Source organism: Sesamum indicum, linkage group LG13 (assembly GCF_026168435.1).
Source record: "Sesamum indicum cultivar Baizhima isolate 11 linkage group LG13, ASM2616843v1, whole genome shotgun sequence".
Taxonomy (NCBI): Eukaryota; Viridiplantae; Streptophyta; class Magnoliopsida; order Lamiales; family Pedaliaceae; genus Sesamum; species Sesamum indicum.
Genome location: NC_142669.1, coordinates 8,830,314 through 8,855,966, shown reverse-complemented (window position 1 = coordinate 8,855,966; position 25,653 = coordinate 8,830,314). Strand labels below are relative to the sequence as shown.

The 25,653-nt window shown below is 37.6% G+C and overlaps 3 protein-coding genes and 1 pseudogene across 4 annotated transcripts; all 4 read right to left on the bottom strand.

The window, feature by feature from the left end:
* Positions 1–139: 139 nt before the first annotated feature.
* LOC105176700 (protein FATTY ACID EXPORT 6-like) lies at positions 140–2,611 on the bottom strand (annotated as a pseudogene). Its single transcript, XR_016063526.1, has 3 exons — positions 2,024–2,611; positions 983–1,070; positions 140–545 (listed from the first exon to the last, which is right to left on the bottom strand). The product of XR_016063526.1 is annotated as a protein FATTY ACID EXPORT 6-like (transcript).
* A 231-nt stretch (positions 2,612–2,842) lies between these two features.
* On the bottom strand, positions 2,843–6,124 carry LOC105176699 (purple acid phosphatase 18). Its single transcript, XM_011099592.3, has 5 exons — positions 5,675–6,124; positions 4,381–5,049; positions 3,815–4,003; positions 3,643–3,731; positions 2,843–3,284 (listed from the first exon to the last, which is right to left on the bottom strand). The coding sequence occupies exons 1-5, from the start codon at positions 5,807–5,809 to the stop codon at positions 3,065–3,067; spliced, it is 1,302 nt and encodes a 433-aa protein (XP_011097894.1). The 5' UTR covers positions 5,810–6,124; the 3' UTR covers positions 2,843–3,064.
* A 5,206-nt stretch (positions 6,125–11,330) lies between these two features.
* LOC105176766 (polyadenylate-binding protein RBP45) lies at positions 11,331–16,200 on the bottom strand. Its single transcript, XM_011099670.3, has 7 exons — positions 15,748–16,200; positions 14,674–15,145; positions 13,026–13,081; positions 12,821–12,951; positions 12,642–12,738; positions 12,417–12,557; positions 11,331–11,562 (listed from the first exon to the last, which is right to left on the bottom strand). The coding sequence occupies exons 1-7, from the start codon at positions 16,063–16,065 to the stop codon at positions 11,560–11,562; spliced, it is 1,218 nt and encodes a 405-aa protein (XP_011097972.3). The 5' UTR covers positions 16,066–16,200; the 3' UTR covers positions 11,331–11,559.
* A 1,092-nt stretch (positions 16,201–17,292) lies between these two features.
* On the bottom strand, positions 17,293–23,890 carry LOC105176698 (DEA(D/H)-box RNA helicase family protein). The gene is made up of 8 exons (XM_011099590.3): positions 23,425–23,890; positions 22,254–22,529; positions 20,627–20,950; positions 19,892–20,083; positions 19,623–19,778; positions 18,989–19,455; positions 18,368–18,531; positions 17,293–17,991 (listed from the first exon to the last, which is right to left on the bottom strand). The coding sequence occupies exons 1-8, from the start codon at positions 23,791–23,793 to the stop codon at positions 17,645–17,647; spliced, it is 2,295 nt and encodes a 764-aa protein (XP_011097892.1). The 5' UTR covers positions 23,794–23,890; the 3' UTR covers positions 17,293–17,644.
* Between the last annotated feature and the right edge of the window lie 1,763 nt (positions 23,891–25,653).

Genomic DNA, 25,653 nt, shown 5'->3' with positions numbered 1-25,653 from the left:
TTGATTGGGCTGATGGATCCAATCTACTTCAAGCGGCAGTGCCCTAGGAACTTAGGACCTGAAAGAATGAGCACGTTAGGTTTGTTGGGGGTGTCATGTATAAGTTAATTCGGATTATATGAGAGTTCGAACAACTAGATCTCATAATCACTATGTATTCATCAAATAATAGAACGACAACTCGTATTTATAAAAAGTTTTATACGTCAGTGGATGTACAAAAATAAAAATAAAGGTCCCAAGCTACATAGTGACAAGAGCTATGGTAAAACATAAACACTTGGTTGGAATCAGCATGTCAACATCAACTGGAGTTATAGGGAGCACGGCATGATCAGAGATCTTCACAATGCAGTATGTGTCGTGTTCTTAGCAGCAAATTGGATGATCAGCAATCTTCACAAATCCAGTATGTGTCGTGTTCTTATTAGTAAACAGAGTGAAGTCGTGTAAAAGATCATATCATTTCCATTACTCAGTCTTGAGGGAAATACGGTTCCCTCCAGTTGCAATCTTTGTAGAGATAAAATCCAGCCATGAGGGCACTGTGGGCAACATCGAGAAGGCAAGAATTTCAGCGTTTTTGGTAGAACATGACAACATGTAACCTCTCTTGTTGAAATCTAGCAACCCAGTTGAAGAAATGAACAAATCAAACAGCAAGAGAAAAGTAATCGACAACTCAAAACAGAAACAACATTCGCAGAGAAAATAAACATTCTCCTTCTCTTCGTATGTGACCAACAACAAATGAACACGCCAAAAAAGTAACATTTTAAGTGGAAACTTTGCAGAATACAAGAACTTTAATGTATGCACTTTCCGTAAATATGACATATGAATTTCCAGCAAATTACAACGTGAAGTTTGAGATAATGTTATTATGTGAGAGAAGCCAAGGCATGCCTCCGTTTCGGAACTATACAGAATAAATTTGATCATAGAAGGGCGGATGCAGCAGCATGTTCGGTCTTTTTCTTACCTTGTCGCTGCGACGATACCGGCTGGCATTATCTTTCCAGTTTGCATGTACCGCTGACCCATGGTGAATGCCAGTATGGCAGCGACAACTGTTGGAGGCAATATCCGATCAGTAGAATAGAAGTCCAGACAATACCAAAATCAAAGACATGCTATTCAAATACCAAACAGAGAAATGAAGAATCTGTCCAGGTTAACCATATTTTAAGTTGGTGATGTTTAGGACTAAAGAAACAAAATGGCATGCACATAATTTCTTGACAATACGAACTAAGAAAAGAATATATAAAGCACCAAATAAAGAGGACAAATTCTCATAGTAAGCCTTTTCTTGGAGAGAGTGATACCATTTGCTTGACCCAAATGCTTCTAGCTGAAAGCCAATATGAAAGCTTGTTTATTGTCAAGAAATACACAAACCTTTTCTTGCATCTATACACTACTGCTTGACCTGAACGATATTAAATATCCGTTCGTTCTCCCTAGATTAGTCCACAATCCTCCACCTTGATTAGAGCACTATTCTGAGTTAGAACATAAGAGTTGCAGTGAACTTCCTTTTCTTACCAATAGTTGTACATGACATGTCAACTCTTAATAATGCAACAAATTAAGATGTAGCTATGAATTTTCTTAGTGGTGCTCATGGGGTAACACATGATGAGGTTTGTTTCTTCTCAATGGCTCATGAATCTACACAGTACCACAAGAGTTTCATGACAAAGATACCATATCCCCAGCAATATAACATTACAGTGCCAAATTGTAAACACTACAACATTGGCAAGAAAAACTGAGTCTTTCAAATCATATAATGTCTAGTTTGTCTTTGCATTTGTACACAAAGGTGAAATCATAGCCTTTAACGTGAAATATTTTCCTCATTCTGTCTTGATGCAAGTTTTCAAGAAAGTGCAAAAACACATGATATGCCGTCTTCTCACATCAATAACAAACAGATACATGATTCTAAAAAATTCATCAAGTCATACTATAATATACAACGTTGTCCACGAGTTGGTAATAAATTGAGGGCGCATACCAGTTTCAAGAATCAAGGCGAAATAAGAGTTTTTGCGTTTATGGAATGCTTGGAGGCTGAGATACCCCGCGAGGACGAGCAGCAAACCGGCACCGGTGCCCCCAGCCAGCGATGCTGTGCTGCCTTTCTTTGCGTACCCAATGACACCACCGCACACCAGAAGCAGCCCGTATGGGATCGTGAAGCAAAAATCATGCATTTCTGAAACTGGGTTTCTGGGAAAATATCGAAATATTTTCAGAAGGTGGATGGGAAGGTTCAGATGGCAAGAGGGCAAAAATTGTAAGGATTTCTTGTCAAGATTGGTGGGACTTTGAACTGAAAGCCTCAATGGGAAGCGTTTGCTTTAGTTGATCAGATGTTCGTGTTACCAATTCCGTTGACCAAACTTTTTTTTTTCTAAATCTGGCATTTGGTGATTTATCAAAAAAGAAAGAAATCTGGCGTTTGGAGGTTTAGCTTGATTGATTTCTCTTTTCAACAGTTGTGATAGATATGCTGTTTTGCCTTCCGGAAAATTTTCAGCTGGAGCTGAAGCAAGAATTCTTATTTGGCAATCTCACTGGCTAATTTACCAATACTATCAACTGTATTAGAATCTGTTCATAATGCCTTCATGGAGAATTCTTTTTAAACCCTGTTTTGATTATTATTTCATTGTTATTAGGATTAATGTATATTAATTCATTGTTAGATCCACTATCAAGGTTTTGCATGTAAATAAAAAAACCCCCAAAATTCAATCAAATTGTGCAAAAAGACTTCATTTTGAATTTAATATCATGGGCTTGAAAGTAGAACTGCTTCCTCTCTACAATATTGCATGACCAAATCAACATATATAGCAAGTTCTTGTCCACAATTACAAACAATTTCCGTCTGCAAACAGTTACACATACATAGATTTTCTCAACAAGTACTACAGAAGGATTCTGATATTAGTGCTCAATGAAGGGCTGCTCTTATAACAGTTGACAGAATAAATGAGGTCACATAGCTGTCTAAGATACTATTTACAAGAAGCCTTGAAATCTAGCACTTCTAAGGCTCCAAGAGCATTTTCCTAAGCTCCGGACCGTTCTCAGCACAACAACTTGAACCAAAGAGTGAGGTTATCCAGAATTGATCTGATCTGACTGGTTCATCATCGTCGTTCCTATGCCAACTCCAAAATGCATGAGTCGAGTTCACTATCTTCAGCTCACCATGACCGAAACTTGCCTCGCGGAACACAGACCATTCAGGCTTCGGCTCCTTGTACCTGTGAATTGATTTTCCAAAAGGTCTCATGTTGGGTAATATGGGATTATTGCAGGCAAGCAATATAAATAGCCCACAGGGATTACAGAGATAACAATTGAATAACGACACTGCAAGGTTTCTAAGCTAAACTGAGAAGTCAATCTCTGTAAGAATTTTTAGGAAGGATATTATTCTGTAGATTTACTGTATGTAATGTAAGCACCACTTTCTTCAATTCTTTTTTCATTGGTTATGGCAGGAGGAAGATGACGCCACCAGAAACCCCAAAAAACAGGACATATCATTTCAAAATCAGAATCACTTTTGTAGTGGTGAAGGTGGACAATGAATACAGAACAAAGAATATAAAGACTTACTTGCGTGCTAAACCTTCTCTATTTCCACCATCGCCAATTGTTATGTGGACAGCACCACAAGGATCTGATTTACCATTATACACACGGCTCTGTAGCAATAACCAAGGTAATAGGTCAATCAAGTGCTCAAAGATTAATTGAGTAATGAACAAGCCTCACTCCGTGATCTTACCGAGCGCTCATAAGCATGTACATGGCCAGCAAACACGATGTCCACACCAGCAGCATAAAGCAAGGGTTCCATCGCCGTCTTCATGTTGTCACCTTCACCTTGATGAGCCTCATTACTGTTATACCATGGCACGTGGAATAAGACAATAAGCCAGGGTGTCCTTTTGCGGTCCACCTTTGAAAGATCAGCCTACATATCGAAGTTCAATAAAGAAATCAATTACATATTCACAAAACAAGTCATCATCTATAACAATCATGTTTCATAAGTAGTCTTATTACTCTTTTCATGACTGAGTTCCATTAGCCAAAGACTCTAATCTACATAAAGACAGACTCATAATCATCCTCTACTCATATTATCTAACATTCTGACAAGGCGTGCTATCAATCAGTTGCATAATACTATAGGTAGCTTCGAGTTGTTACACCTAAGCCCATATACATGGATTTGTATAAAGCACGGACTTCTTTACATGTTTCTCTGAATCATTTAGCAGAGAAGTTGATTCAGCTCGGAGTATCAGCTTATATACAGGAATCCAGGACAATAAAAACTCAACTTACCTTCAGCCAAGCATATTGATCAGAATATTCATCATAATCTGTATATGACCCAAGCATGATCACGTGAACTCCCGCCACTTCAAATGAATAATACAGATTTGAACTGGATGCGCTCTCTTCATAGGGCATCTTCCATCTTGAATTATATGATACGAAACTGTCTTCCAAGAATGGTATGTGCTCCTTCTCATGGTTCCCTTGAGTCACCATCCATGGTCTTGCACTTGCAAGCGGCTGCACCAGCTCCCCGAATGTATCCCACCTTCTCTGTATATAATCGGCATATGACAGGTCTCCAGGGAGCATGTGAACATCATACTTGCACTGGTCTATGTGGTCCAAGGTCGACTTGGTCCACCCAGTCTGACCTAAATCACCAGCCACCGCAAAAGTAATTGGGAACTGAGATGGTGGGGTTTTGAGCTGAAACTCAGGACCTTCTCCCCCACATCGATAGAAGTACGTGGTGTCGTCTTCCAGCGGACCAATGACCGCGTGGTGTATCTTTCCAGAGCTGTACAGCAAATAGCTATAACGGGTACTCTCTCCTTCAGAGCTGAAGCTGTAGTTATTTGGTGATTTTCCATATTCAACAATGGAAGGAGAATTTTTATCATTAGTAACCCACATGATCCGCATGTGCTTATCCCCTGCCAAGGATATGTGAACCTACAGGCCATTTGCACAATGGAGTTTAAAGATCCGCTCCAGGATAAACACCATAAAAACAAAATCCACGCACTTGGTCTTGACAGAAAAACAACTGATATTGAACTTGAACCAAGAAACTTCTCAAGGCATTCACTTTTCAGAATTTGATGTACTTTTGGAGAATCAGACACTGTAATCAGTCCAGTCCCCAGTTAACTACAACAGAGTATAACTAAAGGCAAATCAAGTAAGATATAACCAAGAAAACATATCAGATGTAACACACCACGAGGAGCTCCAGCACACTTCACAATTCATCAAAGAATCTCAGCGCAATACTTATCCAAGAGAATTCTTTTCTAAGCTTATATCCTAACCTTACATAAGCTAATCAGACTACAGTTTATGCAAAATAAAACTTTTAACAAGACAATGAGTACATCAAACGCAAACCTAAAGGTTCTGGTCAAACCACTCATCATATACACACTCCAACGCACAATCAACATACCACGAATCAACCAAATCTCAATCAATAACCCAAAAAACCAAACAAACCGAACTCCAATTTCAAGAAAATCCAACCCCAAATCCCCCAGAAGGAGAGAGATAGAACTGAAGGTTAAGTAGAAACAGATTTCACCTGTTGAGGAAGAGAAGAAGGCTTCTTGCTCCATGGAAAGGAAAGCGTCTTGCGCGGCGGTGGCCTGACGTAATCAGCCGTTGCCCCGACAGCCAATAGTAGGAGCAGCAGCACCAGAATCAGCTTTAACTCCATGATGAATTGGGCAATCTTTTTCACTAGACTAGAGTGATAACTCTTCAACAGAAGCTTTTCATACTTCTATACAGATCATTACAGTTTGGAGGAATGATGAATTGTTCTTCAACTACTGCCCGCAGATATACATATACACTATTATTGCCGTCCAGATTCAGATGGTGTTACGATTGGGGGCAGGGTTTATCTGGGACAGATGATACTAGATTTGTCTTGATTTTGCTTGGGGGCGTTTTCTATAAAGCGCCACTGATTGTCGGACCTTAATACACATTACTCTCTTTTTGAATATACATTTGGTCTTATCTGACTACAAAAACAAACTTTTTTAAACAAAAACTTCATGGGATATTATAATGTATTATTATCTTTTTAAACCTGCAAAGTTAATAGAAACTAGTCAGCACGTAATTTCACATATTTCACCTTATTTTGATGTGGTTGTGATTTTGGATTACGGGATTGAAAGGGAATTTTATTTTCGGTACAAAAGTCATAACGTAAAATTAGTTTTAGAGAGATAATTTTTTAAAGAGAGTGCCTTATGTATAGTCAAATCAATGTGATGCGTCCAAAAAATGTACGGATTCAGTGAATATGGACAATTGTTCAAGGTCTGGGTCGAGGTAAATGCAAATCATGAAACGGGACCTGTAAAAAAGGTGTTAGCTCTCTGACGATAAAACCAAAAAATAAATAAATATAATTAAAATTAAAATATGATGAATAAAGTCGGTGAAAAATATAAGAACACGTGATAATATGTTCCTGGAGTGCTTAGAGAATGTTTATAAAGTGCTTAAAAAGTGTTTAGAAAGTGAGAGAGGTGTGAGAGGCGTTAGAGGGTCTCACGAATGTGTGAGAGACGTTAGAGAGTGTTATGAAGGTGTCAGGAAGGTCTACGAAAGTGTCCTCAATATGGAAGAGTAAACTTGTATTTATAGTGGTACCCTCTTCCAATAGGCTCTGCACGTTTCCTCAATTTTCGAGAAAAGTAGATAAAAGTTGTTTGGATAAGCCATGATCTGCCTTTACCTTCTGTTAGGTATGTTTTTGAATCTCTATCTCTGAGTTGAGGGGGACCATTCATCAACGAGGACTCCTAACCGCTAGAGAGTCCAAGATGTCAAGGAATCTAGGGTTTTGATACCTAAGTAGTTGCTGACACCTAAGCCAACTGGACGCCATAGTGGGGTGTTCGCTGCCACGTAGGCCTTTTGTGCAGAATGTTTTATTGGGCTTTGATCATGGTTCGAGTAGGGGATGTCTTCGGTCTCCTTCCTTTGCCAATTTATTTTTTGGGGTGCACCCGCCAAGGCCGCCTGCCAAGTCTTTTTAGGCATTTTCGTTTCTTTCTTCTTTTTAGATCATCATCACAATGAATAGTCACTTGGTGTAAAAAATACTATTTTGAATATTTATAGGTGTTGGAAGTTATGTAGTATGGTAGGATGTATGTATTTATTGTTGTCTTATATATGTAAAAGTTACTTTTTTTCCTTGTAACTAAATGAGTATTAATGTGATTTAGTTTGAACAACTATTTGGGCCCAATATTACTGTTAAAGGTGACCTAAGTTGTTTGGTCGGTGGGGAGGAAATGGTGGTGGACCGCAATTACTCACAGTATGCAAGTACGCATGCGGCCCTAAGGCCACTCATAACTAGCTCGAGGCGTTGAATTTAACCAAGGTGCTCCGAACTCGAGCTCGAGTTTGATGAGTTGGGCTCGAGCGCTAGCACTCGAGGAGGTGGTGGAGCAGGAGGTGCTGCTAGTTCGTCTAGCTCGAGGTGGTAGGCTAGAGCTCAAGGAGCTCGCATGTGCTTTGAGCTCAAGGCGGTGGACCGCGGGCTTGAACACTCGAGCGCAACAGTGTTGTCCCATGTACTTTGGGAGGAGGCATATAATGTCGTGTGCGTTGGATTTTGAACCCAAGCTAAAAGGGTGGGAAGTGAAAATTTCAACCTTTTTACAACCTTGTATCTTTTGTTGTTATTTTACTCTCACTCTCTATTATAGAGGTTATTCAAAATAATAACATTTATTTTAGATCTTTATTCAGAATTCTTTCATATTTTATTTCGACGTCATCTTCAAAAAATGAGACTCCCCGTTACATTAGAGGATTTTCATGCATTGTGGAGCAGACGACGGTTGTTGAATTATCTTCCTCTCTCAATGATGGAAAGTATTTTTATTTCTATCCCACCTTGGGGTGTAATATTTTTTTTATAGGGGTTTGCTCTTCTCGGCTTCTAAGTGAGTGAGGAAGAATTGACATCTCTTACTTGTGGGGATAAAGGCCCCCCAACACCTTGGGGAAGGACAAGTGGTGCATTGATTGATTGATTGATTTTTTTTTTAATTTTTTTATTATACAAATGTTGTTTCAAGGGATGATTTTCTCCTAAATCATATGGTCAAAATTTTGATATGTAATTCGATATTTTATATTTGGGATGAATTTAGACTCACATTGTCGGGCACTCGGTATGCTGAAGCGATAAATTCTGTATTTATAAATATAGTTATTGCACTTATTCGGTTATTTTGTTCTTTTACGACTTATTTTCATCGAGTGTTGCCTCAAGAGGAAATTAAAAGGGGAGAAGGATTTGTTAAGTTACTACTCAAGTTTTCTCCTATTATAAGTGAATAGCCAAAAAAATAATTTTTCTCACTACGTGAACTTAGGGTCATTCCTTCGTGGTGAAGGAGTCTCTTCTTGGTAATCCTCTTAAGGTCATGGGATAACTCTTGTTGTGGGAAGATTATCGTCATGCTGAGGAGTTGGCACACTCGGCCCGTGGTTCACATATTTTTTCAAGTATTCACGTTGAATCAACTTTTCTATCTCATTCTTCATGTGATAGCATTTTTGGGTTGTATATCTCATGTCACGGTGAAAACAACAATATTTGTCTGATTTGAGCCTCTTGGGATTATCTTTCATCTTTCTCGGCTACTGATTGATCAACTCTTGTTGTTCCGCGACGACTAATATTTCACCCCTAAGAGCATTTAGGGGTCTAGTGCTTGAACCCTGTCAGAGCTAAGTGTTTGCGTTCTTCATTCCTTGGCTCTTTCTTCTCCTCTTTACCATCCCTTTTGACACCAAGGAAAGTGCCTCAAATATTGGACTCCTCAATTCTAATATATTTCTGTGTTCGCATTAGCAAGTCTTCTAAAGGCCAGGGGGTTTTGCGGCTATAGATACTCTGAATCTTCCTAGTAGAGAACTTTATTGAATAATGTTGGCCAACAACTCATGGTCGACATGCTGCACCTCGTGCACTGCCTCCACAAACCTCTAAACGTAATCTCTTAACGACTCATTTTCTCTTTGGTGAACAAATATGCGGCCTTTTTTGGGATTCTCTTGTTCATGGAGAAGTGGTGCATGAAACGTTGGGTTAATTGTTTGAAGTTGGAGATAGTTCCAACGGGCAACTAGTTGAACCACACCAGAGCACGCTTGGAGAGCGTAGTTCGAAAGACCTTGCAGTAGGAGGCATTATTCAAGTCATACCAATCAATTTTAGCATAAAATTTGTCCAAGTGTTCTTGTGGGTCCCCTGTTCTGTCGTATTCGAAAAGATTAGATACTTTAATGTCTGTTGGAAAGGCTTTAGCTAAGATTACAGGGGAGAAAGGCTACATCTTGAAGGGGCTATGGCTAGGAACAATTAAGGATCCTCGACTACCCTTGATGATAGGGGTGCAGAGGGTTGTCGTGATTGCCGGGAGTTTTGCTCTTGCGTTTGAGAGACTTCAGGTCGGGAGACTCTACTATTCGCATCTTCCTACCTCTGCTCTTCCTTCTCGGGAGCCGAAGGTTGTTCTTGACTTCGACGAGGAGAATGAGGGGGTGGGTTCATGGCATAATGAGCTGCAAATTGAGCTATTGCTTGTGCAGCCGATCGCGTGGATGCATCGTGGATAAAAGCCATTAAGGCTTCTTGCATTAGATGCATCATTGCTTCTTGGGGTGGAACACCTGGTGGGGATGACTCTACATATGATGGAAGTGGGGCTTGTTCAGGGGTGGTATAACTTCTCCTTTGAGTGGGCCTTATTCATGGGATGGTATAACTTCGCCATTAAGTGAGGCTTGTTCATGAGGTGGTGATTGCTCACGAGGTGAAGCTTGACCTGCCCCATTCACTTTCCCTTCTTGGGTGGTGTTCACCCCATGAACATCGAGAGCTCGAGACCTGATTTGCATTCTCAATGCTGGGTAATATTTTCCTACAAACGACGCCAATGATTTGAGTGCAATTTTGGACTAAGGCACGTTTAAAAAATTTTATCATTGGCACAAAAGTCACCAGGTGAAACTAATCCTAAAGAGAAATGTTAGAGAGAATTGGTTATATGTAGTCAAATCGATAAATAATCACTTGGTGTAAAAAAATAATATTTTGAGTATTCATAATAGTGTTGGAAGTTAAGTAATATGGTAAAGTGTATGTATTTATTATATGTCTTATACATGTAAAGATTATTTTTTGGCCCTTATAACCAAAAGTGTATTAACAAGAAATGCATCATTTTAAGATGTTTCGAAAGAATTAGAATGATAAATCCGACACACATTTCAATACAATCTTGACTTTTATAGAATATTGTTTAATCTTCATTGTACATGAATTGATCGATTTAGGTCCTTTGAGTGTTCGACTAATGAATGATACAAATAAATTTGAAATAAGTATATAATCTTCCACAGTATGTCCCATTCGGTAATGTTAACGCCCTATTAAGTTGTACTGAAAATTTTATACAATATAAATCCAAGTAGACGTGCCAGTAAAGATAGAAGTTCTAAATTCTTAATAATTGCGTATTAAAAATTCTTTCATTTTTATTTAAAATTATATTTTATAAAATATTAATAGAATTTCAATTTTTTGGAAATGATTCTTTCAAATTAAAGTTGTTCCGTATTAGAAAATATGTTTCTGACATGATTGTAAGGGCCAGAAACGTCGTGTAGAATACAATAATTCCTTACCCAAGAAGAAAACGATGCTCTTTTACGCCCACATCGCTACACTGTGGTTCACCCACACTCACAAAAAATGAAAAAAGGAAATCCGTGAAATTTTAATATGACAACGAAAGATTAAAAATGAGAGTAATTTACGTGCCTAAAACTCTAGAAATAGTAATTTCAAAGCCTGACAAGCAATTCTTAGTTCGTTGACTACAATAATAAGAATTTGAAATCAAATTCCAAGTTATCTGTCAATAAAACCTAACTTACTAAGACCCATAATCTTATGATCAGGGATTCCGTTCCCGCAAATGTGCATTGGTATAAATCTATTTTGATAATAGATATTAATCAACTGTAATAATAGTTATTGAACAACTATACATTCTTGATATTAATAATTAACATATATTGATTGTTGATAATTGAAATTCATGAGCGTAACGGATTCACTAAAAAAAGTGGTAGTCATCCCAATTTGCAGGAGCGGCCAGGTTCTCAAAATTAAGACAAGCAAGAAGTTCAAATACAAAGACCCAAATCGCATAACAGAAGCAAACTACTATCCCAATAATACATGCAAGTCACCACCCAAAATCCTCCAAAACTGAATTGCAGAACAGTCAACACAGAATGTAAGTACCATGGCACCCGAGATTATTACACATATATATATGTTCAATGGCCTATAAGCAAATATCATAATCAGCTAAGCTCAGCTGGGGTCAAGCTCCGTACGCGTTCCCTGTTTCACTGCAAATGCGAGAAACTTCAGTCAATAATCCCCTGCACCTATACTTTTAGGGAGGCGTTGTTCAACCAACTTAATGAGGCCAATAATATATATATATATATATACATGTGTTGGGGGCCAAAAAGAAAACTCTTTGATTTCTGAACCAGAAGATCCAATCTATACCAAGAAGCAATTTTGTGTTGAACACACTAGCATATACAAAACACCATGCAGATATGTTCTTTATTACCAAGCAACCAACCAGACATTCTCAGTTTAACTGACAATTAGGAGAACCCCAACTAAGAAGATGCATTTGGGTGAAAGCTTATAATAGTTGACGGCGTTCAGTGAATTTTTAGCAAGAGAGGTTATAAGATCAAAACATAAGATGTTTAAGTTTACAAACTCTTTCAAACAAATGAGTAGCAGCAAACTTACTTTTAATAGTTAAGAAAGTTACGTCAAAAATCTCAAATTAGATACGAATTAACCATTGCTAACATTTTATAAATTCTATGATCCTTTCTATCTAGGTATTTTAATAACTTAATTCTAAATAAGATTTAGCAAATTTTCAAGTTCCAAAAACATGTAGTAACATGTCTGAGCTCATAAAATGTTTTAAATAAAACTTAGCATAACACCCAATGGCACAAATTATACAGTATATGAGACAATATCTTTCTTGACATGAGTAAGAAAACAAGTCTTCCATGTACAACCCTTCTCAGTGGAACTAGTCTTGGTATGTCCTCAGCAAATTAGTTCCACTGACAAGGACCGAGTGAGCCAAATAGAGAATATTGAAACGTCCAGTGACCTGGACTTGCATGCGGTTTATACAAAAGAAACAATGACAAAATGATACCTGTTGTGGCTGTTGATAATTCGCATATCCAGGATAGCCTCCATAATACATGTTTGGGTCTTGAGGTGGAGCATATCCACCATATGATTCATACCCTTGTGTGTAGCCATAATATGCACTACCCCACTGGTTCTGATCCGACTGGGCAACCAAATTAAAGCAAAATAAGAAGCAATTCATGGTTGCAGGAGAAGTTAGTCTGAAAATATTTAGCAGATGCCAAACCTGCTTGTTTGAAGGATTGCGCCCCCACGAAAGTCGAATATTCTGCCCTCCTAACAAGGTACCGTTTAAGTTTGACAAAGCTTGCTCAGCACAGGACCTACATTAAACACTTGTAAAAAAGTTATGAGCAGGAAGTCGCCCATGAAAATTTCAAGTTCACCCAACAAACTAGTATGTACCTGTCAGCAAACTGAACAAATCCACAGCGCTTTCCTACTGGTATTTTTACATGGACTACCTCACCATACTGAGAAAATACTTGTTTCAAATGGTCGTCGGTTACATTAGGGTCTAGACCACCAACAAATACCTACACTTCCAATGTGAGGCGTCACTACCACAAAGTAAGGAAAAAAGGCACAAACACAAAGAAAAATGACGCACTGTTGTATTATTAGGATCACTCTCTCCCTGAGTTCCTTGCGGATTCTGATATGAAGCTGCAAATGACAAATAATAGTGAAAATGGAAACCACAAAACAATAGAAAATATTCTGTGCCAAGACAAAACCATGAAAAGAGAAGGTGCAGCACTATCTTGCCACGACCAGATGAACATGTCAGACCGAATTAACCAGTCCTAAACATATTGTCCAAGTATATCTTCCTTCCCTCGCAAACTAACTCTCCAATCAGTTCGGAAGAAGAGAAATGAAAATAGAGAGGGGCCAGAAACAAGCTACATTGATTAATTCAAACTAAAGAAACCCATGCCTGTACCAGTAAAAAAAAATAGGATTTGGAAGTCTGGTGCTGCAAAGCTGCTGCAGCGTCCCCCCCCCCCCCAGGCCTTCCCTTTTCCTTTCCTTTCTATCTCCATTTCTCCTCGTTCTCAGGAGTAGAGTTGCTGCAGCTTTGTAGCATGCCTCAGCAGACAAGACCAACTACTGTGCTGAGAACACTAACATCTACGTAGTTTAGATCCACTTACAGTTCCAAACTTTCTAATTTGTAGAGTATAGACAATAACAAGACTTCAACACGTATCAGAGACATAACCAAGAATTAGATAAAATTCTTGAACAATCATCACAATGCCTCAAAGAAATGTATGTGTACCAGTAGCTCTTTGGTACAACAACCTATTCATAGTCTCCCACTGAAAATAATTAATCAGAACAGTTGCGACAAATTAGCACTAACCCAATATTAGTCCAAAAGGAAACTTCGTCATTATTCAGCAGTTATCATATAAAAAGGCAACCGAAGAAAGTAGCACACCCTTGATGACATGTTGACAATTAAGTTCTATTCGGGATTTGACAAATTGCTACTTACTTCATGGTATACCAACCAAGAAGAGAGCCACAATCGAAGAAAGAATATTAGTTGTATCTTCACAGCTTCACAAACAAGACGTTGGGTGTGGGACAAAAAAAGTTGCAGCAAACGAGCTTATGAAGTACAAGGGAATTGGCCAGTTACACGATAACAAAAAGAAGGGAAGACATGGAAATAGATGACTTCAAAATACAGTGGTAATGAAGGTAATCTTGCACAAGAAAGGTTACTTAATTGACCAGTACTTCAAAAAATTATGAAGCTAAGAAAATCTGTAGCAAAAGAAATGCCACAAAGGAATGAAGAAAGCTTATCATAAAATCAGTTCAACTGACCTAAAAGGGAGGCCACGCATTATAGGGAAATCATTTCAGCTGAAATCAGTTCCAGGCCCCCGTAAATGAGAGCCTCTCTCTTCCCTGCTTTGAGACAACATGAGTTCTATAAGTTTTTTACGTCTTATGTAATTATATTTTTCCCAAGTCTAGCAAAGTACTAGAAGGAAGAGACTTAGTAAAGCCCAGGGATCTTCGTACGTATAACTGTAAGATCGTAATAGAACTTTACATTCACACCAAGATCAACCTAACTGCTCTCCTATAGTGGTGGATGGGAATATCTACAGATGCACAACAAATACATTCCATAAAACTAAGTACAAGAAAATTAGTTATGTAATTAAAATGTTAACCTTGATATAACTAGAGAGTTGATGTCAAATAAGGGATCCAAAAATTACTTCATTTAATACCTTTCTGAGTTGAAGCAGTCATAGGTTTCTTATTAGCTGCAGGCCCAATCCTCATAGGCCTAGTCGAACAGAGAACACCATTCATTTCAGTCATCGCCCGCTGTTGTTCTCTCTCATCCCCAAATTTAACAAATCCATAACCCTTGGAACGTCCTGTTACCCTATCTGTAACAACTTTTGCACCCTTGACAGATTGGTATACAGCCTTAAATGTCTCCTGCAGGACGTAATCTGTAACATCACCAGCCAAATCTCCTACAAAAATTGTGTGCTCAGGGGAGTCATCTGCACGCTTGTCTCCAGCACCAAGAGAAGCCCAGTTCAGCCGGAAGGTCTGGTCGGCATTGGGCATCATTGCGCCATTGTATGTTTGCAATATATTTTCAGCAGTGGCATGAGTCCTGAATTCCAGGAAACCATACCCCTCAGACTGACCTGTTTGCTTGTTACGAATTATCTTTGCAGACACAAGCTGAAACAACAGGCAAAATACTCACGCTTATTTATATAGCCAACAACATAAAGAGACTGATACAACTAATTAAGTGATACAGAAAAATTAAGCTCCATAGAAAAAATTCCCTTCCCCACTCGGGAACCAATGAAGAAGCATCTCCTTCAAAATTATTGTTAACAGTTATATCAGATGTCATACTTATGCTGCCTACAGAAGAGAGGCAGCTTCTCATATATATCTAACTGTGTAAGCAAAAATAATTTCCATAGAGCATCCCCAAGCCCAACCCCACCCAAAAAAATTCAAAAAAATAATAATAAAACGAATAACCAGATACAGTCAGAGTAAAAACGATAAATATTTGCTTCAAGTCCTTAACCACAACTTTTCAAGTCAAAGGGGCGCAATTTTCTTCTTAGTGGCAGGATGAATTCCTTGAACAACTTGACCAAAATCCAACCAACATTTTATCATAAATTGAAGCAAGAACCACGACAACTTCTTATCTCAGTACAAGACATCCTAACTACAAGAAAAATTAGAAATTAACAGCAAAACCACGGATAGAGGTTAATTAATACAATAATCTGTACAAGTTGTATGAATCACAAAAATACCTCGCCGGTGTGGTAGAAGCAGGAGGTGAGGTAATTCTCGTCCATCCAGTACTGCAGGTCACCAATCCACAGAGACCGAACCTCATCGGCTCCGCCACCGGCACCCCCAGAAGCAGCGTTCGTCGGTCCGGCACCGTAGTGCTGCTGTTGTTGCTGCTGAGCCCAAAACTGAGGCGGCTGCGGCTGAACCGGCTGATGCTGCGGCGCTTGCGGCTGCATCACCATCCACTGGTGCGCGGGGTACTGCTGTTGCTGTGGGGGCTGCTGCTGTTCCATCGGCATCTCAGGGCGGGCCATTCCTCCTGGTTGTTGCATCATTCTGAACAGGAATTTGGACCTAATGCGGTAACTCGGGGGAGGAAAACGAAGATTTGAAAAGAAAAAAGAGAAGGAATTGGGCGCCCTAGTTCGCTAGGGTTTGACAAGGAGAGGAAGAAAAAGGAGCCCGGTGGCGTTACGAAAGGTAACAATGAGTCGGTGCTGCAGAGCTGTATTTAACTGAAGTCGCGTTTCCTTTCTATGCGCTTTTTCCTTCTATAGAAACATTTGCCCTTGGCATATAAAATTAATATTTGCTTCAATATACTTTGTTTGATTGATAGATATAAAATTATGAAATTTAAATTCTTATAAATAAATCCTTTAAATATATGTTTTGCTAATTTCAAATTTAAACTTTCAATTCTTTCATTTTAGTTTTGAACTATAATTTGTTAAATATTAATGAAGCTCAAATTTTTTTGATACGAAGTCATTTAAAATACTTGTTTTAAATTCTTCCCTCAAATTCAAATCCAAATCCACCCATCTGAATATAGCCTAATGTTATGTTTGAATAAATGAATTTGAATTTGATGAAAGTATTTCAACCGAGTTTACATGAACAAAAAAAAATCATCAATAGTTCGCAAAATATAATTCTAAATGAAAATAATATGATTTGAAATCATTTGGGATATGAGTTATTCAAACGTCTCCAATGGATTTTTCATTAAAAATTTGAAATTCTGACTTCAAGTCCATCGATCAAAATTTAGTCTAAATTATTCGATATTCTTTTTTTTCTTTTTTAAAATACATCGACATTTCACAATCATTATTACTGTTATAATATTTAGTGCGTAACACAATAATATCTCCTAATCAACTAAAAACTTAAAATTACATACTGCCGATACCTACATTCATAGAACTCAAATTGAGGAGCTCTTGGTATGCAAATAAAACCTGCTTTCCATATTCCAAACTAAACAAAAGAAATGAGAACACACAACATTAGATAATGTAGCAGACAAAATAACTGAGAGTGGGTGGACAAAATAGTAAATTTATCCTAGTATTCCAATTCAAATTGTGTACAGAATTTGAGGTGTAGACGACGTAATGTAGTTGGATTTCGATTATTTTTCTTTAAAAAAGAAAGAAAAGAAAATATCCTCTGCTTTATGTTTTTCTAAATTTTCAAGAAAATTCTTTACTCAAAAAAAATAAATAATAACAATTCAAGAAAATTGAAAATTGAATGTACATAAAAATGGATCAAAAGACACCAAACAACCAGAAAGATTAGTATTAACCTGCGAAATCTAAATCCCAGTTACAGAAACAGACAACAAGATTTAAATACTAACCAGGAAGGCAGGAGGCCTCTCTATTCTCACAGTATACATTTCAAAATTGAAGTAGCTCATCATCTACGACAGTTTTTCAGGGGAAGAAAAGTATATGTAGACTACAAAATTTTGTTGCCTAGAGCAATAGTTTTACGAGGGGACAGGCGAATATACAACTTCAAAGTTTCTTTATGTCCCTCCAAGAACCAAATAAGCTACTTTCTCCCAACAGAACCCAACCAGGAGAGCAGCAAAGGTGGCTGCAGCGGATAAATAATGACGATCTATGAATGCATTGAACTCAATAACTTAAGAGCCAATTCCTCTTGCTCGGCCAGTGTAATGGCAGATGTTACCAAGCCAGCATTATCCTGGGCCTTCTTCGTCTCACCATCATCACTGTCACTGTCAAAGTAGACCTTGGCTTTCTTATTACGTCTGCCATTAGTTGCTTCTCCGTCTGAACCAGAGATATCTTCACTTTCTACATCACCTTCCTCCTCATCTCTACCTCTCTTCCACTTCATCTTTTCTTTGATGCGCTTTTCTTTCCGACGTTGCCGGTCCAAGGCTTTATCTACCTTGTCCACAACTTTCATTTCTTCTCTCAACTCCGCGTATCTTTGACTTACTGCAAGATGGGAAGCACAAAAAACTTTAGGGCTACAGATCAATCACCAAGTCAAATTCATAGATCAGCCATGAAACGATTTGTAATACACAGATGAACTTTTCATGGACAAAAATGGAGAATATTTCACACATGGAACTACCTTTAATTCAATTGTCTATTTGCTTAAAAACTACCTTTACAAGAGGCCTGTGCACACTTTACGGTTTATCAAACAATTGAAGGAGCATAGTTCAAACTCAAGTCAAAACTAGATTGAATAACCAAACCTTTAAAATCATGGACCCATTATCTTTAACTCACCATTTCTAATAGTGGATGCCCCAATATAGCATATTGCTAGGAAATTTAAAATATCCAAGGCATTAAAGCATACCTTTGTCCTTGTCCAGGTTAACAGAATCAGACCCAGTCTTGGTGTCAGCTAGTTTTGCAAGTGGCGGTAAGGTGTTGCCTTCATCATCAAACACAACCCTGGTACCCACAGGTCTATGCACATTGATCTTCAACTTCTTTTTCTTTAAAACCCTAGTGGCAGGCCTACAAAGGAGCAGATATGAAAACCCATCAAAGTTAGAAAATAAAGATAATAAGAATTAACTATTACAACGGACTAAAAAAAATCGCCACATTAGTACAAGCAACAAGCTAATTGCAGGGCTCAACTGAAGATGATAAATGATCCAAACTGACTAAAACCTAGAACTGTAACTTTTTTCCAAGTATTATTATGTTAAATGAATAAAAGAAACAGGAATGCCTATATTGTAAGAAATAAAGGAGAATCAGCAATCAAATAACTTTCTCTACTCATTTCAAGGCCGCACCAATTTTTCCCTTCAAACACATAGACTTTCACCATTCAAATGGCACTGCTTGTAGTCATCTCTTCCAAAATTAAGGTTCTTAAAAATAGCAAAATTCACCCTTTCAGAAAAAGGAAAAAAAGCAAAACTCATATATATGAAAATAAAACAAGAATTGAATGATAACATACACATCAACTCTGATATCAGTTGCTTCCTCCACATGCTGAGCATCCTTTTCCAGAAGAAAACCCTCACCCAGCTCCAGTTCTGCTTTCTCAGGCCTGCCAGTGGCCAAAACCTCATCCAGCTCCAGTTCTGCTTTTTTAGGAGTGCCAGTGGCCAAAGTTCCTCCTAAGAGTTCCGAAGCATTCTTGTCAGAATTGCTTTCTGGTACCAGGGTCAAACCTTCCAGGACTTTTTTGTCCTTGACTTTTTGTTTGAGAAAACGGACCTTGGGGGTCATGGGAAGACCCAATGATGCAGCGAATTCATCAATCGGAAGTTTAGTGACTTCAAAAATCTCTTTATCACGCTGTTTATGGATGGATCTCAAATAAGTTATAAAGGCTCTCTGAGCCAAATACTGTAGATTGGGGTACTTGACCAACAAAGCTGCCAACAAACCAGAGACAGGTTGCAATCTTTTTGTATTTGCCTGCACGGAATTGATACAGGTGTCCATAAAGGCGTGCAGTGAAAAAACCCATAGCACGAGATGGCATGGTATATAAATTGAAATAATAAAATTCTAAAGTTTGCTACTTCATCAATGAAACACAACTATGAATCACTTGCATAGTCAATTTGAAGAGATGATTGGACCTTAATAAATCGAATTGGTATCTTCTTTTCTTGTAATTTGTCTAGCATCTTTGTCTCTGACGGCATAAGGAATAAGATGGATCTCCCACCAGAAAGGTAACGAGCAGTCCTCCCCACTCTGTGTATGTAAGAAGCGACATCTTCTGGGCAATCCACCTGAAAGTGACAAGCAATCAACTTAATACTTCAGAAGTTCATTATAGGCCAACAGTGGCATCTGAGATGACAAGACTTGGGGTATTTGGTTTAGGGAAAAAGTGAAAACCAACCTGGACAACCCAATCAACAGCCTTGTTGAAATCAAGCCCTCTTGACGCAACATCAGTGGAAAACAGAATAGAACGCTTCTCACAAAATTGTGCATAAATCCCCATCCGTCTCTCCTGATTCATCCTTCCATGGAGACATTTCAATGGAATACCAGGTCGGAGTTTCTTGAATGTTTCAAATACAAATCTTACCTGTAGTGATGCACAACAATGTGTACAGTTCTTGGGATCAGTGTCTATGGGAGAAAACCAAGTGGATGACAAAGTGGGGCCAAAAGCCGACTCCATAAAAGATAGTGTAAATGCAAGTATGCAACATAAGTTTCAAGGGTACAGTTACATCCCCCAAATGTTGGACCAGAAAAATACAAATCCAAGAATGCAAAACAAACTCCACACATCTATCCACACCCCCAGAATTATGAATACACTCAAATTACATAAAGTACAGCCCAACAGATACTCCTTTGAAGGACCTATGACAGAATAAAATAACTGTGGTATAACAAGCACTCATCTCAATCATATAGGAAGAGCAACTAGTCATCTGTATAGAGAGTGGAGAAAATTCATGAGATCTCCTCCATTCAAAGAAAATAAATAACCAACCATACACAGTCAAGATAATTAAGAAGTACACAAAGATCAGTCATGATAATTAAGTTTTAGAAACTTGATGATACAACTCAAGCTAAACTATGAGCTCCAATACAGATAAATGGACAAAAGTATTACCTGCTTGCAGCTTGAAAGAAATACCAATATTCTCGAATTAAGATGTGCCTTTATAAAACTCCACAACATGTCCAGCTTTTGGTCAAGAGGAACAACCATAGCTGTCTGCTCCAAACGATTAGGAGTAGCAGTTGCAGACTCCTCATGTACACTCAGGTACTCCGGATCTTTCAGACTTAGTCTTGCAAGATCTTGAACTGACTTCGTTTGGGTGGCGGAGAATAGTAAGGTCTGTCTATGTTTTGGTAATTGAGATATTATTGCATTTAATTCCTTCTTAAATCCCACATCAAGAATACGATCTGCCTCATCAAGAACCAACACCTGTTTCCTGGCCAGAAACACCCAAGTTACCCTCTACTATTATTAAGTAAAAAAATTTCCCAGGGGAAAAATAAATGAAACCAGTAATCAGAATCTAAAAACCTGGAAGGGGGTGCACTCTGGCAATATTATATTCCCAACACCCAACTAAAAAAACAGGCAGCATGCCTCACAACAGAACGTGCAAACAAGTGAAGAAAAATCAAGAATGTGACACATTATACAGGAAAGAACGCAGTACAAATACTGAGAAGCTTGATCCAAGCTCAAGCTCAAAGGAAAATGTCAAAGCAACTAAAAGAAAATTTACTTAAATCCATATACCAACAGTTAAAAGGAGGGGGGTAATCAGAAATGGTAAAGAGAAAAAATAATGGCACACACAAATAGGAAGCTATACACCAAATTGGGAATGATAATTAATGATAATTAAAGTTGTAAACAAGATATTTTAGCATATAAATAATTTAAAAGAACCACTGTAATTACTCCATCATTTACACAGCATTCACAAAGACAAGCCAAGAGTGGAAGGCAAAAAATACTTAATTGTATAAAACATAGTAGCCAATGGCGCGGGATGGCGCGCGCCATGGCGCATGGCGCATGGCGCACGCCTTCAGAATGGCGCTGCCATAGCGCGCGCCTGGGCGCCTTTTCGGCGCTGCCCAGGCGCGCGCCAGGTGCGCGATGCAAGAAAAGGGCCTGGGCGACCTGGGTTTTGGCTGGGCTGCCCAGGCCCATGAATTAAAAAAGAAAAATTAAGTTAATAAACCCTAATTTCCAAAATATAAAAGGAATTTCCTAAGTATAAACCCTAAAAAAAAAAACTTAATAAACCCTAATTTCCTAAGTTAATTTTTGGCGTGTACAGCAGTACAAGCTCTAATTATGCCGATTGAATCTTTGAAATTGATGTCATTTTATTGATCTTTGAGTGCTTTAATTGTTCTGTTAGTGTTTTTTTTTTTGGGATGATTTAATTATATGAAGTTTTGTTATGTTCAATTTGTTGTTTTATATGTCTTATTTAACTCCTTGTACATTAATCTAATCAAAATAATACTAATTATATAAATATATAGATTATCTCTTATATTTGCGCCATCCTTTGAAAAGGCGCTCGCCGCGCCATGCGCTGTGCGCCATGGCTCCAGGAGCCCTTGGCGCCATTGTGCGCCGTGCGCCACTGACTACTATGGTATAAAAAGAAAATCACTCTGTCATGCATCCTATAGCTTCAACACAACAGAAGAGCAAGAAGGATGAAATGGATAGAAAACCATTTCTGTCAAAAGAAGACCTGAAGTTGTGAACACTCAAAATTAGGAGTCTCATCCATGTGCTGAAGAAGCCTTCCTGGGGTGCAGACCAGAATGTTCAACTCATTTACACGCTCTTTCTCTGCATCAACATCTTTACGGCCACCAATCAGAAGGCCAGCACTGAAGCCATGGTGCTTCCCAACAGATTTTAATACTTCAAAAAGCTGGCCCGCTAATTCCCTTGTGGGAGACATGATGATGCATCCCACCCCGTCCTCTGGCCCCCATCTAGCCCTGTATAGCTTCTCCAAAACCTGAGAACAAGTGGATAAAACGTTCTTACAATTCATACTCTATAGAGCACAATGTTATACATAGATAAATGGAAAATTTTCCAAAATTTCTCATTTCAATTGTCTGAAAGAAACAAACAAGACAAAATGATGTAGCACTGTATATCCACACAATGTTGCTAAGAGAAAGAACAAATGCATTTTCATATTTGGTTGACTTGATCTGAATAAAGTGCCTTCCATGCAAAGCTTGCGCCCTATCAATATCCTCTGATGGATATAAAAGGGCATCAGTTTGAGAAAATTAAGTGCTCATGGTAGCATCATTCATAGGTCAAATAACTATTTTACAGAATTGATAACCTCATTTTTCACTGAACATAATCACAAGCAAAATTATCAGTTCTATAGTTAATACAGGGATGACAGGAGACTTTTTAGAAATATTTCTACTTTATTCTGCATTTCCTTCACAACAAAAAATATCATGAGTTGCTAATGCTCAAATTTAACCCAGTTCCTCAGAGAAACACAATTGAGTTGCGAAAGTCTGAGAACATGAACACTATCATATTGAGTTCCACCCTGTGCTACTAGACTACAAATGGAATTGTTGGAATTGAAGACAAATAATTCCGTACGAAATCATACATGGAGTGGTGAAACTAGGATAAAAAAAGGACTTAATGTCGTCCAACTTCATACTAATATTTCTCGAATAACAATTACCTATATCAACAGGGTATTCAAACCTCCACGGGCAAAGCACAAAGTGCCAGGCAATTATACCCAATCTCCATTAATCCAGCAGCTAGTTGAGTCCACAACAACTCCAAACAAAAACACCCAAAAAACCTCTTTACGCACACAGACACACCCAAACACACAAGAACGAAACTATATTTCGAACACTAACCGGAATAACAAACGCCAAAGTCTTGCCAGAACCAGTTTTCGCAGCTCCGAGTATATCCCGCCCGCAGAGCGAATGTGGGAGAGAAGCCCTCTGAATGTCGGTCATTTTCGAATACTTCGCGTCCGCTAACCCATCTTTCGTTCTCTTGGACAGAGGCAATTGACTAAACTTCTCCGACCCAGCGTAAGGCGAGAAGGAGCCGTCTGGTAGTCTGCCGATCGGTGCCCCTTTTGGCGGCGGAGGGAGTGATAGGGGGTTGGAACCTGAGTCGGGCTTCCCCGAAGCTATCCATGATTCGAGCAATTCGATCTCTTTCACCTCCGAGAGGCGGCTCTGTAGCTTGAATTTCTTCGATTTAGGTCTTCTCATTGTTCAGGCGATTACTTGGCTCAGGGTTTTGGAGACTAGGGTTTATCAAGTACCTTATTTTCGGCCGTGGTGTGGAATGAAGGTGTGCTACTACCACACCCCTCAACCAGTTATAATATAATATCTTATTTATACTTCTTTATAATGTGTAAGAATTTTCAACAATATAAAAATTCTATGTATTTATAAATTTAATCTTTTTTAATAAAAATAAATTACAACCAACTTTGTTAAGATTTTATATAAATATGAATATCCGTTATTTTTGTCTATAATCCTAATATTTGATGAAATTATACAATTTTTGAATTGAATGTTAAAACAAGGAGCGTTGGAATTGTCGATTTGGGAAAATTATTTTTTTCATCTTTTAATTTTGCAAACTTACAGGACTAATTAGTTAATTAACATACTTATAGGATTAAATCTAATAAATGGTAAAATTAAAGGACGAAAAGATAATTTTTTCTTGTCGACTTTGCCTTGTTATTTTCTTTAAAAAAAAAAACAAAACGAATGAGTTGGATGAAAATTTTAAAAAATTATAAAAAGAATTATTCATTTAATCAATAAAAAATTTAAAATTAATAAAATAATAATTTATAATCCACAATATTATTTTGATTAGTTCACCATAAAAATTGATGAAACCCGGACGGAGACTCCCCTATTCTCAATTGAATATCATATCATAGCAACATGATGCAAATGTTGTTAGGGTTCTGGCCTTGAATCAATTAAAACTCCCCCTATTCTCAATTGTATCTCTTAACTCTAGTAATTTTTTATAAATGCTTTAATTGCATTTTTACCTCCAAAATTAATTTTATAGAGATTAACAATTTAGTTCAATAAAAAGTGTATTAATTCTAAAATAAGTTTTGCATAATTTTTATATGATAGTTATTGTATAATGATTATTATATAGTTGTGATTTTAAAATTTATTTTACTATTTATATCATTGCAACTTAAATTGAAAGTTTTTGAGCAATAGTATAGATATGTTAGAAAGTATAAATAACAAAAAAAAAAAGTTTCATAAATTTATTATAAATATTTTTTTTTATAAAATTGAATGAACTAATTGCAAATTCTATAAATTTATTGTTTTGAGGTAATAGAGAATTGAAACATTTATAAAGGCTTAAATGTATTTTTTGTCCTGTAACTTATGCGCTCTGGCGTTTTAACTTCTTATGTTTCCAGAGTTATAAATTGGTCTTGTATTTTTTCTTTTTTTCGCAATTTTGGTCATCCATCATCGGAAATTGCAAATCTCACCTTAAAGAACACTATATAGATGGGTCGGGGATGAGTTTTATAAAATACAGAGGAGGTTTTGTTTATTTTGAAAATACAAAGGGGTTTTTCAATTTTTTTACAAAAATACAGAGAGATAAATTGAAGTTTAGTCTTTTTATTAATTGGTTCCATTCAAGCAGAAAGGGGGCAATCAGAACAAAACCCCAATTTAAAAGAAGCCACTCGTTCGTATTTGTAATTTTCGGTGGCGGAAGACTAAAATCACGAAAATAAAAAAGACACTGCACCAATTTGCAATCCTAAAAAGATAAAAACTAAAACGTGAAAACGCATAAGTTACAGAATGAAAAGTATATTTAAGCATCCTGAAAGGTGTTAGTATAATGCTTTTGAGGGTGCTTGTATAAGCTTTTGATTCTGAATAAAAGTGTAGTTGTAATTACAATAATAATTTCAAAAGATGTATTTGTAATTATATAAAAAGGTGGGGATTGTTTTTATCTCTGAATCTAATTTTAAGGGATGTTAGTGTAATTTACCCTAAAATTAATAACGTAATCTTCTGTATAAAACAGAAGATGCAATAGAATTTGAA